General features: G+C 35.5%; 1 protein-coding gene across 5 annotated transcripts in view; it reads left to right on the top strand.

Moving 5' to 3' along the window:
* Window positions 1-19,278, top strand: part of FGF12 (fibroblast growth factor 12) — a 574,219-nt gene that overhangs the window by 391,949 nt on the left and 162,992 nt on the right. For all 5 annotated transcript variants that reach the window (XM_059064562.2, XM_067034238.1, XM_067034239.1 and 2 more), the window contains one exon: window positions 2,478-2,581. In XM_059064562.2, coding sequence (XP_058920545.1) covers window positions 2,478-2,581 — 104 coding nt within the window. The remainder of the gene's footprint in view (window positions 1-2,477; window positions 2,582-19,278) is intronic.

Raw genomic sequence — 19,278 nt, 5'->3', positions numbered from 1 at the left:
GCATTTGATTCTTCTTTTAGCTCTGTGCAGTAAGGATTGTTATGCCCATTTTACAGACAGGAAAACTAAAGCAGAGAGGTTAAATGAGTGGCTTAAAGGCATGTAGCTTCTGAGTGGTGAGTTTAGAAACTACTTTGTCTACAAATCTCTCCCACTTTTTTGTAATCTGTGTTGCTGCTTTAATCTTTACATATGCCACACTTCTTGTTGCCCATTTGGTAAAGTCTAGATCTCTAAGACTAGAGTGACAAACTCTCAGTTATTTATCCCTACTTTGTCTACATGGTGTTCTTTCTCATTCCTCCCCAACATGAATCAAATCCTTCAATCTGCCAGTCCCTTCCTGTACACATCCACTACCCCGAAGAACCACTTACTTCCTGCCCTACTATAATGTTTATGATCTTCGCCTACTCAACTTCTGTCCCTTCTTTAAGTGTCAACTTGGGTCTCATCTTCTGTGTGAGACATTTCTTGAACACTTCGGAACACAGATCTTCCATTTCCCTGAACTTCTGTAACATAGAGACTATATATAGAATGCATATATTACATTTAATTATAGATATACATTATACACTGTATCAGATTATTCCATATGTCTTAGCTCTCTCTGACAGTGGTAAGAATATTGGAGGAACAAAAACTAGTACAGATTCAACTTAAGGCAGCTATTAATTCTTAAGTGTCTGCTAAGATCTAGTCTCAACTTTCATGACAGATGAGGGAAAAGGTTCAAGGAGGCAAAGAGATGGGTCTGATGTCAAATATCTAGGAATTGAATCCTGCTATACTAAACTTGTGGTCTTAGGCTTGATCCTTTACAACTACCAATTGAACATGTGACTAAAAGCCAAAAACTGAGTGGGTGTGTTTAGCTTACTATCCCACGTTGAGAGAAGCCCAGAAAAACAGCATTCCTGATTAATGGTAATCCCTAGGTTAATTTATATATATATATATCTTATATTCAAAACTGAGAAGTTGACCAGAACGATGGGAATTTTATCAGTAGAAAAGATAGACAAGAACTTGTAACTAAGTCAGGATGTTAAAGTGAACTGCAAGGCTATTCTCTTATGCACGCTGTCATAAATATTTAGTTCATATTCACGTTGCCATCTATACAGCCTAGTTATATGATTGCTTTCCTCCTTTATGTAATATAAATTCTTTCGGGATGGGGACAATGTCTTATGCTTATGCTTATTTTGTAATATTAATGTTCACTAAAATAGTGCTATATAGGAATATATAATTCATAGAAATACATTTTTGACAGAAAAATGGATTATCTTCTTATTTATCTTCTTTCTGGTGTTTGAGTACTTTCTCCAAGTAGACAAGTAGACTGTTGAATATTTTCAGTGATGGACAACCCAAATATTTAAAGACTACAAGCATGTTTTCATTTTATCTTAGGATATTGAATTAAATGTATGAAGTTGGTTTTTAATGGTTTGTGCATAATTATGCATATATATATATTTCCCAAGATATAAAATCTGTCTGTTAGAGCTTAAGCTATCTAGCAACCATTGATATATCTATTTATCTATCTATATTTACATGTAAAAATTGAAATATGAAGAGAAATGTTCTCCTGCCACTAGCATAGTTAAGGATGAGCCAAGTGTTTTTTGTGTTCATCTTGTGTGTTTAAGACAGTGTTCAGACCACAAGGGAAAGAAGCTCTGGCATATGTTATGAAGATCATATTTTATTATTACTTATGATTCCAAATATGTTTTCTTCTGTTGAGAATTTTTTGGTTCAAATTATTTGTTTGGGGCTTCCCTGGTGGTGCAATGGTTATGAATCTGCCTGCTAATGAAGAGGACGCAGGTTCGAGCCCTGGTCCGGGAGGATCCCTTGTGCCGCGGAGCAACTAAGCCTATGTGCCACAACTACTGAGCCTGTGCTCCAGAGCCTGCGAGCCACAACTACTGAGCTCACAAGCCACAACTACTGAAGCCTGCGGGCCTAGAGCCCGTGCTCCGCAACAAGAGAAGCCTCCCCAATCAGAAGCCCGCACTGCAATGTAGAGTAGCCCCCGCTCGCCACAACTAGAGAAAGCCCATGCACAGCAATGAAGACCCAACGCAGCCAAAAAAATAAATAAATAAAATTTTTTAAAAAATTATTTGTTTGTTAGAAAAAATCATCTTATACTGTTTGAGTATATGTTCATTTCACAGAGCAGAGATCCTAGACTCTTAGATCCATGTAGGGCCCTTGGAGTCCTTCTAATCTAATCCCTTTATTGCAGATGAGTTTATGTGATTTACCTGAAGTCACATAGTAATTAGTCACAGTGCAGAGGCAAGAAGCCAGTTCTCCTCACTCTTAGAATTCTTCTCTCTCTCCTAATTTCAATTCATAGGTTTTAATATTCAAAAAGAGTCATTTTAAGAAGCAAGATGATTTATTCAAAAGTTCACTGATCCTTTCCTCTCTCTTCCTTTTTTCCCCTGTAGCCCTCTTCAATCTAATCCCTGTGGGACTGCGTGTGGTGGCCATCCAAGGGGTGAAGGCCAGCCTCTATGTGGCCATGAATGGTGAAGGCTATCTCTACAGCTCAGTAAGTACCTTATTGTGTGTTCGTGTGTGTATGTGTGTGTGTGCGCACGCACATAAACTGGCATGGAGAGTAATGAACTAAATGTTATTTTAGGGAAGAAAATTACAAGTTGAAGTCAATGTATATTTTCTGACCCAGTATATCAGGATTATTATGAAGATTTTATAATTTACAATGTTAAAGATCATGCTCTGTTGAGAAGGAGCTAGCAACTCTCCATGTGATACAAATTCTCTTTTTCTGTCTTTCACTTCTAGAGGATAACCTTTTGAATTTTACCTTTCTGTTTAATTCAAGAGGTAAAACATTTTTTCCTTTCTCCTTTTACCTCTCCTTCAAGCACAGAGGATGGTTTAGGAAGCTAAATTCTTGAATTTGTCTGGGAGTCTTCTCTGGCTTGTTGTGGAGAAAAAAATCTTTCAGAATAGACTATGTTTTTGTTTGTATTTAATAAAACTATATAGTACCTAATTTGTCAGATTCCTGGGATAACTGGTCATTTTAAAGACATGTGAATTGATGGAATGAGCTTTGGATTAGGGGCTGGGATATTTGAGTTTTATGTGCATTTCAACAATATTGCTTTGGGAAAGTGGCCTTCTCTCTTTGACTTAATTTCCAAACTTTTAAAATGAGGGTGTTGGACCTCATGTTGTCTAACATCTCTTTTGCATCTAAAACTCACAAAATTAGGTGGCATCAGTGGCTATGGGTCCCACTCTCAAGATAATAATTTGTGCATTGAGAGAATGCAACTGCACTGAATCTTCTGTATGTATATAATTCCTGCTCTGTCCTAAGGGAATTGCCTATTTGTAGTTCATGAAGAAATATTCTTGAAAACCATGGTTACAGATTTCCACCCTTGCTTTCTATGATCTCACTAAATAAGACAAGGTTATTCAGGAAGTTCACTTATGTCCACTAGATTCTCAATTAATTATTGAATAGCTTTTATTAAACTTTTTCCACAACCAATTAAATGAATCTCTGGTACCCTGTGCTTGCTTACTAGTAGTACAGCTGTCATTCATATTAGAATTCTTAAAGTTGCCATTTTACTCTTGAACATACTCACATCTGAATGTGCATTTATATATCAGATGCGTACATACACTTTTTTTCAATGGTCTACTCAAAATAATACTTAAAGATAGATACATTTTTGGTCAAAACAATGGGCTTTCATTTTTAATGTGTCATAATTCTAACATTTCTTAATGTCCAGTTATTGTGAATCTATATTTTAAATGTGAGAATTAAAATAAGAAAAGGACAGTTAACAGATGTTGTTTTGAATAATTCCAGTTGGTTAAACTTTTTTTAAAAAAGTTTTGAATGCAATACAAACTAAAATATTTAGGTGATCTTAGGATAGTATTGATTTAATAATTTAATCAGTCATCAAGTAAACAGCTAAAGGTAGACTATATTTATATTTAGAAGGTTGTTATTCATTTTTATATTTATTTAAAAGGTCATAATTCTGGTTGTAATTCTACAAAAACAGTAGAGTTCATATTTCTGAACCAGAGTTCATTTCCAAAGGTCTGGGAAGAAGAAAAACACTGATCATCTGACAACAGTATTGTAGCAGGTGGCAGCTGTGTAGGAGCCCGTGTGTGTTTTGTGAGTGTGAGTGTGTGTGTGTGTGTGTGTGTGTGTGTGTGAGTGTGAGTGTGTGTGTGTGTGTGTGTGTGTGTGTGTTAAGGGAGTGCAGGCAGGGAGGGGTCCCTGTTGTTGGGTGCAATCCCAAAGTTCCTGGGCAAGGAGCCTGAGTATTCAGCATGACATAACTGAACTTCATATGTGGCAGCATTTTTAGAGATACATTTTTTCTTTTTTTCTTGCTCAGAACTAGGCTTAAGATATAGGGAGCCCATAGGAGAGGTTTTAAGAAATTCTTGACTAGAGAATTTTACTGTAGGTACTTTTTTGTAAAGGATCTAACACCTTAGTAAAACCAGTAATGACCTGTTGAGTTACCTGTTTTCAGCTTTCCTCTTCACTTAAGTCAAATTTGCCTCATACCAAGAATTGCAACTCTTTTCCGTGTATGGTACTGTGAGGCTACTGGAATGATTTTTCTTAATTATAAGCTTGGCCTCACTGACATTGAACATCAGGCTCCCTACTTTGAAAATCACTCTCTTTCTGGATAGGACTAACAGTATGAAATTCTGGGTTTTAATTTTAAGCAGGGGCATGGGCCTGAAGATTTTGTTATAGGACTAAAGGGGGCCAATATTGGGAGAGACGGACCTGAAGGAGAATTGGGTATCAAGGCTTCATCACACTGGTTTTGCTGCCTGTCTGTGTGGCATGTCTCAGCAAGAGAGCACCAGTGTGGCCAGGAACCGTGTGGGGAGTTAAAAAACAGGCTGTTACAGGCTTTTGTGATGTGCTTTTGGTATATGTTAAGGCTTGAAGTTATTTGAAAAGCAGTTTCCTACTTGATGTTAAACAGTGTAGCTGAGCATACCATTAAGGCCCATACCTGGAATTATTGGCGGGGGCAGGAGGACTGGTGGTGTGTGTCTGAAGGCAAACCCTAGAGGTCCTAAAGAAGCTAACATAGAATCCAAGAGAAATTCTCAAATGGTATCATTTATCTAGTGGCATTCACCTTGTCTGTATTCATATTTAAGCTAGGAATTAATTCCCCAGTTACTTCTGATTCCTCCTCACCCCACCCCCTTTACCAGGAGACAAAAGAGACAGTAGTAAAGACCGAGTGACCTTTAGGTAGCATAGAGCTAAAGTTTCTGGATCCATTCTGAAAATATTTTAATAGGTGAGTTTAATCCATAAGCATTTAATGAGATTGTTGATGCATCTAGATTTGTTTTTACCCTTGCAGTTTGCTTTTCATTTTGCTTCTATTTTCTTCTTTATTTTCTCACATTACTGAAACATTTTCCTATTCTATCTTTATTCTTCTGCTAGTTCGTAAACGTAGGTTATAATTCTAGTCTTTTAATGATTTAGACTTTTTTAACAGACATACATATGTATATAATTTGCTAAATAATAAAACATGTTATTTATTTCTGTCCTTCTTCCAAACAGCTGATAGACCTTAGTACGTTTTCTTGCTTAGTAAACACCACCACCCTTCTCACCAATTGGATTATTTACACTTTAAAATTAATATGCACAATTAGTTATTATTCTATACTAAAAGTTACATTTATCAATCTTTAAAATAATTTCTGTGCACACAGGTTTTGTTTTTGTGTTTATCAAATTCAGTCCCTCTGAGTTTACTTTACCTCTAAACAAAATCTTCCACTGTTTTCTGTGTGTGCGTCTGTAGATGGTGAATTCCCTTCGTTCTGGTATCTGTGAAAATGCCTTCCTTTCACTTTCACTGTTGAATTACAGTTCAGATAGGTATACAGTTCTTAGTAGACCTATATTTCCCCCAGCACTTTGAAAATTATATTCTATTGGCTTCTGGCATGTACTGTTGACTGTTTGCTGTCAGTTTAATATTCTCTCCTTTGTAGGTTATCTATATGGAAAATTTAAAGGACTTTTTCTCTTTATACTTTATGTTCTGCAAATTCACTATAATGTCTAGTTGTAAATCTAATTAAGTTATCTCGTTAGAAATTCAGAATGCACTTTCAATCCAAAGAATCAGACTTCTCTAATTCTGGAAAGTTTTAACTCTTCCCATTTACATTTTATTTCTCTGTTATACTTGCCCCTCTCTTGTGCTGATAATATTTAAATCACTTTCACTAGAAAGTTGCAAATTTATCTGCTCTAGAAATGATGCCATCTGTTTTGTGATTTCAGTCACTATGCTCTAAATTTTTGGATGTTTAATGGTTTCCATTCCATATCTACCTGATCTTGATTGATTTCTTCCTGTTTTTACTATCTGGCTCTTTTTACAGAAAGTTATTAACTCATTTATCTCTCTGAGCTTTCTTATAATACTTGTTATACTTTTCCATAAAGTTAGTTTCTTTTGTAATGAATTCATGTTTCAATCGTTGATTTTGTTGGCTGTCATTTTTATAATTAGACTGAGATTATATTAGAATTTAGAATTTGTTCTGCATGTGTTTGGAATTTTGGTCTGTAGGCCCATTTCTCTCTTTCTTTCTTCATGATCTTCTTCTTTTGAAGTCTGCCCTCAATTTCTAGCAGATTTTTGGTTGCTGCTATCCAACCTCCAGTGGTCCTAGTTTAGAATAAGATTGTAAGAGTCATTTCAAGGCTGCATCCTAGGGTAACATTGGGGTTAGGAAAGGGGGCCTGCGCAAGGGTATGGCTTGGTCTTGTTTCTCTCATTGTGAGTCTATGTCTATCATTGCATCTTGCTTAAAATACTAGCAGCATTTTAAAAAATACAGTTGATATACAATATTATATTAGTTTCATGCAATCTACATAGTGATTTGAAATTCACATACATTAGAAATAATCACCATGGTAAGTCTAGTAACAATTTGTCTCCATACAGTTATTACAATATTATTGATCATAGTCCTTATGCTACATATTACATCTCTGTGTCTTATTATTTTATAATTAAAAGTTTGTACCTCTTAATCCCCTTCACCTACTTTGCCCAACCCTACACTCGCCCTCCCATCTGGCAACCACCGGTTTGTTCTCTGTATCTATGAGTCGGTTTTCCTTTTGTTTTGATTGTTTTGTTTTTTATATTCCACAAATAAGTGAGATCATATATTGGGTTGGCCCAAAAGTTCATTCGGTTTTTCCATAACATCTTATAGAAAAACCCAGATGAACTTTTTGGTCAACCCAATAGTATTTGTCTTTCTCTGTCTGACTTATTTCACTTAGTGTAATACTGTCTAGACCCAACTATGTTGTTGGAAATTGAAAGATTTCTTTTTCTTTTAAATGTTCCATTGTATATATATATACCACATCTTTTCTATACATTCATCTGTTGATGGACACTTAGGTTGTTTCCATATCTTGGCTATTATAAATAATGCTTCAAGCTTGTTTCCATATCTTGGCTATTATAAATAATGCTTCAGTGAACATTGGAGTGCATATATCTTTTCGAATCAGTGTTTTTGTTTCCTTTGGGTAAATACCAAGAAGTGAAACTGCTGGATCACATTTTCTATTTTTCATTTTTTAAGGAACCTCCATACTGTTTTTTTATAGTGGCTGTACCAATTTACAGTCCCACCAGCAGTGCATGAGTGTTCCCTTTTCACCACGTCCTCATCAACATTTGTTATTTGTTGACTTTTTGATGATAGCTATTCTGATAGGTGAGAGGTTGATTTGACCTCATTGTGCTGTTGATTTGCCTTTCTCTGATGATTAGTGATGATGAGCAAGTAGCAGCATTTTTTATTTCAGCCTTTTAAGAGTTGGAGCAGGAAAATTATACCAGTCCCTCGTGTGAGCAGGTAGCCTGGCTCTGGTCCTTTATTTTACACAGAGGGCTTTTACTCCCATTGACCTGACCAGAGTGGAACTTGGGGTCACACCACCCCCTTCAGGACATGAAGCCCAGTAGGCCTGCAGCTGCCACTTGCTCAGTGCTTTGTATTTCCATTCTATAGGGATGATTAGCTTACTTTGTTCCTGGTTATGTCATTTACACCTTACATTGCCAAATTCAATGTCATGAAACTTTTCTTTATTTTCTTCTAGGGCTTTTATGTTTTTAGGTCTTACATTTCAGGTTTTAATCCCTTTTGAATTAAATTTTGTGTATGATATAAGCAAATACCAGTATAGAGGAGGTAGGTCAAGAAAAGGAAATTCTAGTTCAATCTTCATTAAAAAAAAGTTTTTTTTGATTGATGTATTGTTGACTTACAATGTTGTATTAGTTTCAGGTGTACAGCAAAGTGATTCAGTTATACATAAATATATATATGTATATATATTATTTTCAGATTCTTATAGACTATTATAAGATATTGAATATAGTTCCCTGTGCTATACAGTAGGTCCTGGTGTTTATCTATTTCAATGTTCACTTGTAAAATCAACATTTCTTAACCTATTTGCTGCTACAGGTAAGGATGTGTCACTCCATACTGTTACAACATAATATCAAAAGCATAATTCTTTGACATGCCTTTAGAATTCCATGCCTAAATCTGATGGTTCAGTGAGAGCAGACAATGTCAATATTGCAATAATATACTGACTTTATATTGAAAAACTGAGTCAAGAGTTATTGAGAAACATAGAAAGGGTCTCTGAGGAAGAAGAAAAGAGAAGGCCAATATTGAAAGTTATTGGAAGAAGACTGCTTTATACCCACAAAATGACGATAGGATAAGATATTTTTTATTTTCTCCTCTAATTTCTTTTCTTCCCCACTATCATAGATGTCCAGAATTCCTCATCACTGAGGATGAAATACAAATTTTCTCATTTTCTGCAGCCAAAAATAACTTCCACATTTTGCACTTTGGTAGGACATTTATCTGTATATTTCCTTTCTTTCTTTTGTTGGAATTATTTGTTTTCATGCCCTATCTATATAATTAGATGCAAGTTCCTTAAAGTTAGTAATCATATCTAATATAGATTAATATATACCATAACACTGAAAACTGCAATTCCTATTTAAAGATATCTGTTAAAATTTTGTTGATCAGTTGATGGATGCATTTCATGCAGTTTAATTTTGACAGTAATTCATTGGCTATCTGGTCTTAATGGTTGTTGCAATAATTTTCCTGATTGTAACTTTATACACTTTCCAGTTCTATTAACTGGCTCAACTTTGAATAGGCTATGACTATTCTATGGAAACATGGAAAATTTGCTAAAGGAATCTTATTGTGCATGCTTCTCTGTGTTGAAGCTAATGTTGTATTGTAATTTTAATAGCTGATGTTGTCGTGTTTTCCTTTCTGTACTAAATATTGCTTATAAAAGAAAAAAAAGCAAAAATTGGCTAGGATATCTTCTTGGGAAGCCACTTGGTCATTACACTTCATCTCTCACTGGAAGGGTTCTGTTCTATAATGAAAAGAAGTGGCAGTTTTTTAAAACACACATATATAGAATAGAGGTACAAAATAGTTACCCACTCTGGAATTTGAGTTTCTCCATCAACTGACTTCCTCATGGAATGTTCCAAAATTGGAGGCATATGCAGCAATATTTCTTGGGTAATGGTATCTCTGAAAAGTCTCTAATATTGAAGGAGAGCAAGAGGGAGAGAGGGAGGGAGGAAGAGAGAGAGGAACACCTTAGCCATTAATGCCAGATGAATCACAGAGTTTTGCAGTTACTGGTGCCTGAATAGAGGGAAGTCAAAAGCCAAATTAGAGGCTTGTTCAGCAATTAGATTGTTAAATATTCAGTTAGGGTCATTTGCATATTTTTTCCTTCCACATAGTTGTGGTTTTCTTGAATTTTATAACATTTATTTTTCATCATAGGTTGATTTTTGGCTATTGCACCTAGAAAATAATTGCTTATTTTGCCTACTTTTTTTTGCCTACTGAACTGGGTTGTTTTTAATCAACTAGAAAATATATATGTGGAATCCTCTTAGCCCAAGAATCTGGCTGTGTTGCTTACAAATGTGTGATGTGAATTTTTGTTGCTGTTGTTGGAATTAGGTTGCCTTTCTTTAGAAAGAATCAACAGGTCATTAGTTATATGTTCAGTAAGGACTAAATGATGGTAAGTATCCATTTTTACCTTATGATGTTTTCAGTAGTAAGTGGTATTGGTTTTATTCCAAGAAATTATAAGTTCTGGAAAATATTAATACTTTAGCTCCTGGGCTAGCCTTAATTGTAAAAATTAACTAATAAGAACCTGCTATATAAAAAATAAATTAAATAAAATATACTGAAAAAAAATTAGCATATGTGTTTCCAGTAGCATTTTTCATTGAAAAGTAAAAATAGGATTAAGCTTCTAAGAGCAGCACGAATGAGGACCTTTGGTTGAATCATTTGAAAATGATACGTTTTATATTTTTTATTTCTACCTTGCCATGAGGCACATTAGGCCAACATGTAGTCATATATCCAAAATTTCTCAATTGTATTTCTTAGGTCATTAGTGAATCAGGCAGTATTAAGCAGTATTTAAGAATGAAAACTTTAGAAATAAAACTGGGTTTGAATCACAGCTCTGTAACTTACTTCCTTGTGTCATTGGGGAAATTTGTTAACCTTCTAGACTCAGTTTCCTTATATATAAATTGGAGATAATTATGAAAATACCAGCTTTATAGGATTATAGCAAGAATTAAATGAAACAATGCAGTAAAACCCTAGTACTGTGCCTAGTACATAGTCAATGCTCAATGTCAGCCGTATGTAGTAGTAGTAGTAGTAGTAGTAGTAGTAGTAGTAGTAGTAGCAGTAGTAGATACATTAAATAAGATGCTCAGTATATCCTAAATCAGTTTCTTACCATCACTTCAAGAAGTTCACATAGGGTAATTCTACCCGAATTTTCAGTGGTGATTCCTGGTTTGCCTAATCCACTATCTTTAGCCATCCTGGCCATGGGAGGTTGGTTGCAGAGCATCTCCCATTTAACTGGAGCCAATTAGCTTCAGGCCCAAGACTTGACTATATCTGTTGAAGGAGAGTTGCTGTTTGTTTGTTTGTTTGTTTTTAACTGAATTTAGAGCCGAGAGGATCAAGGACTACAGCCATCTTAAAAACACAAGGAGAAATCATATCTTAGAATGATTCCAACATTTAAAGGACAGAAAGTCTCTAGGTAGAAAGATGGAGAACCCAGTTCTTGTTCACATCCTTTGACGTTGTACATGAAGACATACCTGAAGCCAGCCCTACCTCTGAATTTTCAGTCTTAGGAGCCCATAATTACCCTTCTGTATGAACCAGTTTGGGCTGTATTTTTTTTTTTTTTAACCTGCTAAACTGATAAAGAAGTGAACCAATTTTCAGATTGTTAAGACTTTCCAAGAAAGCTAAAGCTCCATTTGTTCCATGTTCTCTATGTCATTTCTGGTGAAGAATTTCCCAGTGGCCTCCTTCTAAAGAGTTATAACTTTACTATTGCTCTCTGGGCCAGCCTGATTCCCCAGAGATTATCTGTTCTAATTCGTTCTGCTTTCCCTTGCCTGGTGCCCCTCCAAAACCAACGTAAGAATTAGTCATTTTCATATGTAAATGTTTCTTGGGTTTGTAACAAACAAATCATCGAAAGATAGGAATCAACTTTTCTTTCCTCTTGCCCCCCAGCATGAGCCAGTTTTTCAACTTTGGGGGACTTCTTCAAAATATCTCTTTATATAACTCCCTTGGAGGGAAATATATTGCATAAAATAAGTGTGTAAGCCATGACTTTCATAGACTTCAGGGAGGGGAAAAGAGAAGAAATTATGAGTGCTAAATGCAGAGGGAAAATCGGTAGGTTTTCAGGTGAGATTTGAATGAAATAGAGATGCAGTGAAGCAGAGAAACAGAAGCAATTCATTTTTATGACCAAGTCTGCAGATAAGTTCACGCTTTGAATAGACAGCACTGAGGAAAAGAATATGAAAAAACAAAACAAAATATTGTGATAGGTGGCCAAATTAGAACAATTGTCAGAGAAGGACAGTGGGCAAAGTGCTCCATTTTGAGGAGATTTCAAGCCGACAGCCTCCTGCATTTATGTTGTACCTGAAGTTTGTTTCTGCACCACAGAATTTTTAAATCTAGTAGTTAAATTGGGGAAATGGTTTAGCTACATAGAAATGTATATGTCAAAAGTGACATATATTTCAGCTATCTCCAAATGGAAAGAAAGACATTTATTTTGAGTCCACTGAATACGTCAGTCTCTCATGGGGTACCTATATATCATGGTTCATCGAGAAGAGTTCCAGTTTATGCCTGATGTCTTAGTGCAATTATTGACACTACCTGTTTGACCCTCAGAAGTGTCCTGGATTAGGGTTTGGACAATAATTATACAGTCATGTTACACATGATCCTACATATAACTCAGTGGGTGATCTGAGGTGTCAATATATGCACAAAATCTTACTGAATAATTTGAAAATTTCCTGTTCTGATTTACTCCCCAAGACCAAATCTTAATGATAAATTTCTTAAGTTCACTTTCCTGTATCACCCAGTGATTGAGTTTGGCTGTGAGTAAAAAAGACACCCATAACAATGATTTAAAGGGATCAAAGGTTTAAGTTTTCTCTCATAACCAGAAGTCTGGAGATAGATAGTTACTGGTATTGGTTCATTGACTGGCTAAACAACCCTTGGCTAAAGGGCCAAGGTTTTTACATTTATTTGGCCTTTTCCTCGTGGTACAAGATGGCTCCTATCTCCCCAGCTAACATGTACACATTCTGGGAAGTAAAAAAGGGGCACAGGGCTTCCCTGGTGGCGCAGTGGTTGAGAATCCGCCTGCCGATGCAGGAGACACGGGTTCGTGCCCGGGTCCGGGAAGATCCCACATGCCGCGGAGCGGCTGGGCCCGTGAGCCATGGCCTCTGAGCCTGTGCGTCGGGAGCCTGTGCTCCGCAACGGGAGAGGCCACAACAGTGAGAGGCCCGCGTACCACAAAAAAAAAAAAAAAAAAAAAAAAAAGGGGCACAGAGAAAGAGATGGTGCCTTTATCAGGAAAGAACACTTTCCCAGAAGTTTCAGCAATGTCCGTAGTGATGTCCAGTGATGACCATAGAACTGTGTCACATGGTCATCCCTAGGTGGAAAGAGTGTGGGGAAATGTCTCAATTTTTTAAAAAAAATATGAGCTAAATATATTGCCATATTCATCAAAACCAGGGTTCTGTTAATATGGAGGGGAAAATGGATATTGGGTAGACACTTGACAACTGCCCCACTTCTCCAGGCTGAGAATATAAATGTAGATAATGTAAAACTTTAGCACAATAGAGACAGAGAGCAACTGAACAGATTGAAGAATAGATATGCATGTGTAGTTTCTTCATTAGGTAATGTAAAATCTTTTGAATCACTATAAATATTGGTTGAAAAATTTATGAATCTCTACTAGGAAGCTAAATATTGAACTCTAGAGACTAATGGGAAGAGATCTTACCTGTAATTTTATTCGGGTCCAAATAGATTAGAATTTCCCTGGGATTTGGTGACAGAAGCTTTCTGCTTGTTGAGTTTTCATGATGGATCGCTGGGTATTTCCTCTGAGATTTCTCTCTATAGCTAGGGCAAAAATGAATAAGCACTGCAACTTCAACTTCCATTCTTCTATTTCACTGGATGGGTAAAAGTTCTCTCTGTGGGGAGCTGTGAGAAGTCGTGATGGAACTGAAAGTCACCATGGAGTGGGATATAGCATATTGACTTGTAAGGGTATGCTTGCCTGTGGTTTCAATACAGATATTCCTGAAACTCCAGGGATCCATGCTCCCATTTAACCAATAATTTACCTATTTATTTAGTGTAGATAGTGTGGCACACATTGTCTTAGGCACTGAAAATGAAATGAAAAACACTTCCACTGTAGTGGGAGAACAAGACAACACATAAATAAATATGGAAATTTACTATATAGGATTGGTTTTTATAAAAGAAAATATATATTTCAGTAATAGGGAATAATAGAGAAAACTAATTTAGACAGGATTGCCATGAAAATTTCTTTAAGGAGATGATATTCACGCTAAAACCTAAAGGATGAAACGAAAGACCAAACCAGAGGAAGTGTACTAGCAGAGGCAGAAATAAGTGCAAAACATTCATAGGAGTAAAATGTTTATAAATCTTATTGTTTCTCACACATTCTATCATAATTCTTGTACCTGAAGTGCTAATTCTAATAACTGTTCATTTTCATTTGCTCGTCTATTTGATTTAAAATATTTTTACATATTGTGTGCTGAGTACCATTTTGGGTGCTCCAAACATGAGAGAGGAAAAGGACAAACACTGCACTTTCATACCATAATAAAAGAATGAAATTGTTAAGGGTTATAAAGGAAGGAAGCAGGGTTATAGAAACATAATACATTTATGTCTTGGCATATTTTTTTAATTTTTAAATTTACATTAATTCTCATCATGAATTTCTTTCTGTTATTTGGCTATCCTTGTATTTTGACTCTTGTTACATTGAATCCAGGAATAAGTTTATGTTTTCAAAAAATTTGTATGCTGTTTATTGAATTCTTTCTTTATTATTAATATTCCTAAGGGATTTCCAGGAACTTTCTCAGTAATTTCAATGAAAAGACTTCATTGGCATTATCTTAAAACCTTGAAATTGTATTAGCAGCATGTTGCCAAAAATATTTATGTTTTAAAAGGTCCACACCACATATAAAAAGTAACTTAAAATGGATCATAAGCTTAAGTGTAAGAGCTAAAACTATAAAACACTTACAAGAAAGCATAAGGCTAAATCTTCATGACCTTTGGTTAAACAGTAGTTTTAGAGGTATGAAACCAAAAGCACAAGCAACAAAAGAAAAAGTTTCATCGTAATTAAAACATTTGTGCTCCCAAGGACACAATCAAGAAAGTGAAAAAGACAATCCAGACAAGGGGAGAAAAGTTAGCAAGTCATTTATCTGGTAAGGAATGTGTATCTAGAATATATAAATAACTCATACAACTAAAAATAAAAAGACAAAAGTGTACAAAAGATTTGAATAGACATATTTCCAAAGAAGATATACAAATAGTTAGTAGCCACATGAAAAGATGTTCAACTCCATTATCCATCAAGGAAATGCAAATCAAAATCCACAAGGACACACCACTTCACACCCACTAGGATGGCTTTATTAAAAAAGATAATAATAAGTGTAGGTCAGGATATGGAGAAGTTGGAATCCTTATACACTGCTAACAGGAATCTAAAATGCCATAGCCACTTTGGAAAATAGTCTACCAGTTCTGCAAAAGGTTAAAGATAGAGTTACCATATGACCCAGCAATTTCACTACTAGGTATATACCCAAGAGAAATGAAAACGTAGGTCCACACAAAAACTTTTCTATATTAATATTCATAGCAGCATTATTTAAAATAGCCAAAAGTGGAAATAACCCAAATGTCCATCAACTAACAAATGGATAAGGTGTGGCACACTTATTCAATATAATATTATTTAGCAATAAAAGAGAGTGCTGAGGCATGCTACAACATGTATGAATCGTGACAACAGTATGTAAAATGAAAGAAATCAGTCACAAAAGACAACATATGATATAATTCCATTTATATGAAATGTCCAGAATAGACAACTCTATAGAGACAAGAAGTTGATTAATGATTGTGATGTGATAAATGGGAACAGACTGCTACCAAAGTGTGAGAGTTCACTTTTTGGGGTAATGAAAATATTCTACAGTTGATTGTGGTGATGGTTGTACAGCTCTGTCAATATACTAAAAACCATTGAATTATACACTTTGAATGGGTAAACTGTATGGTATGTGAATTATATCTCAAAAGTGCTGTTATTAAAAAGTTAATTCTATTTAAAATATCAATTTAATCATGATTTAATGGAGATTAAAAAGTAAATAAGATAATTTTCCCTAATGGATTCCATACACATTAATTGAATTGTGTTTTTTGTTTGTTTAAAGTAACACAAAGGTGTGAATTTCCTCACAACTGAAGGGGCGTGACAGAACTTTAATACTCTGGTGCAAAAAGTGGAAAAAGGATTGCGAGCAGAGTAGAATTTGTTTTCATTGTGAAGATGTGTCCTACAACTGTAAACACCATTGATTTTGACCACAAAATACTAGCTATGAGAGAAGAGTTTTTATAATTAGATTAATATTTGCTGTGACATTTTAATTTACTTACTGAGCTTGGACCTTTAAATTATTACTGTCAGGGCTCTAAAAATTTATACCTATCTGTTCATGTGTTGGTACTTTTGGAGGTATATGTTTAAATCACAGAATATTTATATTTTTCTCTCTTTGGCTCAATTTAAAAATGTTTCGTGAGGAAATCTTGAATATTTTGTACCTTAAAATTGCATCTTGGAATATACAAGCAGCTCATGCAACTCAATATACAAAAAACAAACAACCCAATCAAAAAATGGGCAGAAGACCTAAATAGACATTTCTACAAAGAAGATATACAGATTGCCAACAAACACATGAAAGGATGCTCAACATCACTAATCATTAGAGAAATGCAAATTAAAACTACAATGAGGTATCACCTCACACCAGTCAGAATGGCCATCATCAAAAAATCTACAAACAATCAATGTTGGAGAGGGTGTGGAGAAAAGGGAACCCTCTTGCACTGTTGGTGGGAATGTAAATTGATACAGCCACTATGGAGAACAGTATGGAGGGTCCTCAAAAACTAAAATTAGAACTACCATATGACCCAGCAATCCCACTACTGGGCATATACCCTGAGAAAACCATAATTCAAAAAGAGTCATGTACCACAATGTTCATTGCAGCTCTGTTTACAATAGTCAGGACATGGAAGCAACCTAAGTGTCCATCGACCGATGAATGGATAAAGAAGATGTGGCACATATATACAATGGAATATTACTCAGCCATAAAAAGAAACGAAATTGAGTTATTTGGAGTGAGGTGGATGGACCTAGAGTCTGTCATACAGAGTAAAGTAAGTCAGAAAGAGAAAAACAAATACCAAATTCCATATATATGGAATCTGAAAAAAAAAGAAAGGTTCTGAAGAACCTTGGGGCAGGACAGGACTAAAGACGCAGACATAGAGAATGGACTTGAGGACACCGGGAGGGGGAAGGGTACGCTGGGACAAAGTGAGAGAGTGGCATGGACAATATACATATATACGCTGCCAAAGGTAAAACCGATAGCTAGTGGGAAGCAGCCACATAGCACAGGGAGATCACCTCGGTGCTTTGTGACCACCTAGAGGGATGGGATAGGGAGGATGGGTGGGAGATGTAAGTGGGAGGACATATGGGGATATATGTATATATGTAGCTGATTCACTTTGTTACAAAGCAGAAACTAACACACCATTGTAGAGCGATTATACTCCAATAAAGATGTTAAAAAAAAAAAGAAAGAAATACGTGCCATGCTAACGCTAATCAAAAAAAATATTTTATTGAAGTATAGTTGATTTACAGTGTTGTGTTAATTTCTGCTGTACAGCAAAATAATTCAGTTATACATATATATATATTCTTTTTCATATTGTTTTCCATTATGGTTTATCACGGAAGGTTTAGTTTTTTGTTTTGGGGGTTTTTTTTTTGGCATGCGGCATCTTAGTTCCCTGACCAAGGATCGAAACTTGCCCCCTGCAGTGGAAAAGCAGAGTCTTAACCAGTGGACTTCCAGGGAAGTCCCCAGGGTTTAGTATTTTTAAAAGCCTTATTTAGCTTGAACTTTCCTTTGATATTTTGAGTTGTCTGTTTTGCCATTAGATCTGCCAGTCACTTACCCTCCAACTTGGTTTAACATTTTATTCGTTTTGAGTGCTTGGGTGATATGTGAGGTACTATATGATTGGGACGGTTGCCAATTGGTTTCTGGGTTTTTTTCTCAGAGTTTACTTGTATGCCTTTCTAATGCCTGATTTTTAATATAGGTATTGTCAAGGTGTGGTTTTTATTCTTGAAAAATTTTAATGTATCTGCTAATTAATTATCCCAAAAGTAATTTGGCATTATTATAATAATGTGAAATATACATAGATCTGGAGTATTGAGTAGTAGATTATTATAATAAGGATAACTTTCTTAAGACTTTTTAACTGTGTTTCCTGGTTCTCATTCTCAAATCCATACTTACAAACAGGCTATGTTTTTGGTGCCTTATTATTTACAAAATGAAGAGATGCAGGCAGAGTCCTCGCTAAGATGTATTATGTGAGAATGGAAAATGGAGTTGTATAGCCCTTAAGTCTCAAGTGAAAAATGCAGAGGGAAGTAATTGGCCACATTCCAAACTCTTTTGAGAGACTGACCCAGTAGTCCAAAATGGAAAATGAAGTTTCCAAAAAAACATTCCCCAAAGACGCATGATTCATCTTGTGTGGCAATAAATATTACTCTTTGGACACTGTTATTTATTTGGCTAGTTCACTGGAGTCCAAGTGTACCTAACTCTGCAGATCAACTTCTCAAAAACTCTTAAAGGCCATCCCAAATGCTTCCCCTGAAAATCAGCTGTTTGTTGTTGTTGCTGTTATTTTAATTATCTTTGTAGTATCGACAGATCTTCCGAATCTACCAGTTCTGTCTCTGCTGTCTAGCACTGTGGCCCCTCTGGCTTTATTTTTATGGGCCCTCAGTTAATAAGAGTGATCATAGAGGTCAGCTAGACTAAATCAGTGGCTCCTTTCCTAATATTCACAAAAATTAGAACCCGATTATTACTGAAACATCTCTGAGAGTGAGGGTTTTATTACCTGAATTGTATACTGGAGATGACCATTAGGATCATCTTCTTTTCACTGTGCCATTTTTCGTTCTAGTCCTGCAATGTGGAGTCACAGAGAATGTGTTAATTGCTTAGTAGCGCTTGGCACATGGTGAGTGTTCTAAAGCCGTTGCCTGTTGTGATGATCAAATGAGTTTTTCTACCTCTATGTCCATTTTATCTCCATCTCAATCATTATCCATATATCTATCTATGTATCTGTGTATCTATCTATTTATTTATCTTCCATTACTTAGAATGATGACTGACACCCAGTAAGGGCTTTAAAAGCTTTTGCAAATATTATTATTTCTTTCTCACGTGATGTTTTCAACTA

The sequence above is a fragment of the Kogia breviceps genome, chromosome 5 (genome assembly GCF_026419965.1).
Source record: "Kogia breviceps isolate mKogBre1 chromosome 5, mKogBre1 haplotype 1, whole genome shotgun sequence".
Classification (NCBI taxonomy): domain Eukaryota; kingdom Metazoa; phylum Chordata; class Mammalia; order Artiodactyla; family Physeteridae; genus Kogia; species Kogia breviceps.
Note: the sequence above shows the minus strand (reverse complement) of the source record. Positions and strands in the feature narration are given on the sequence as shown.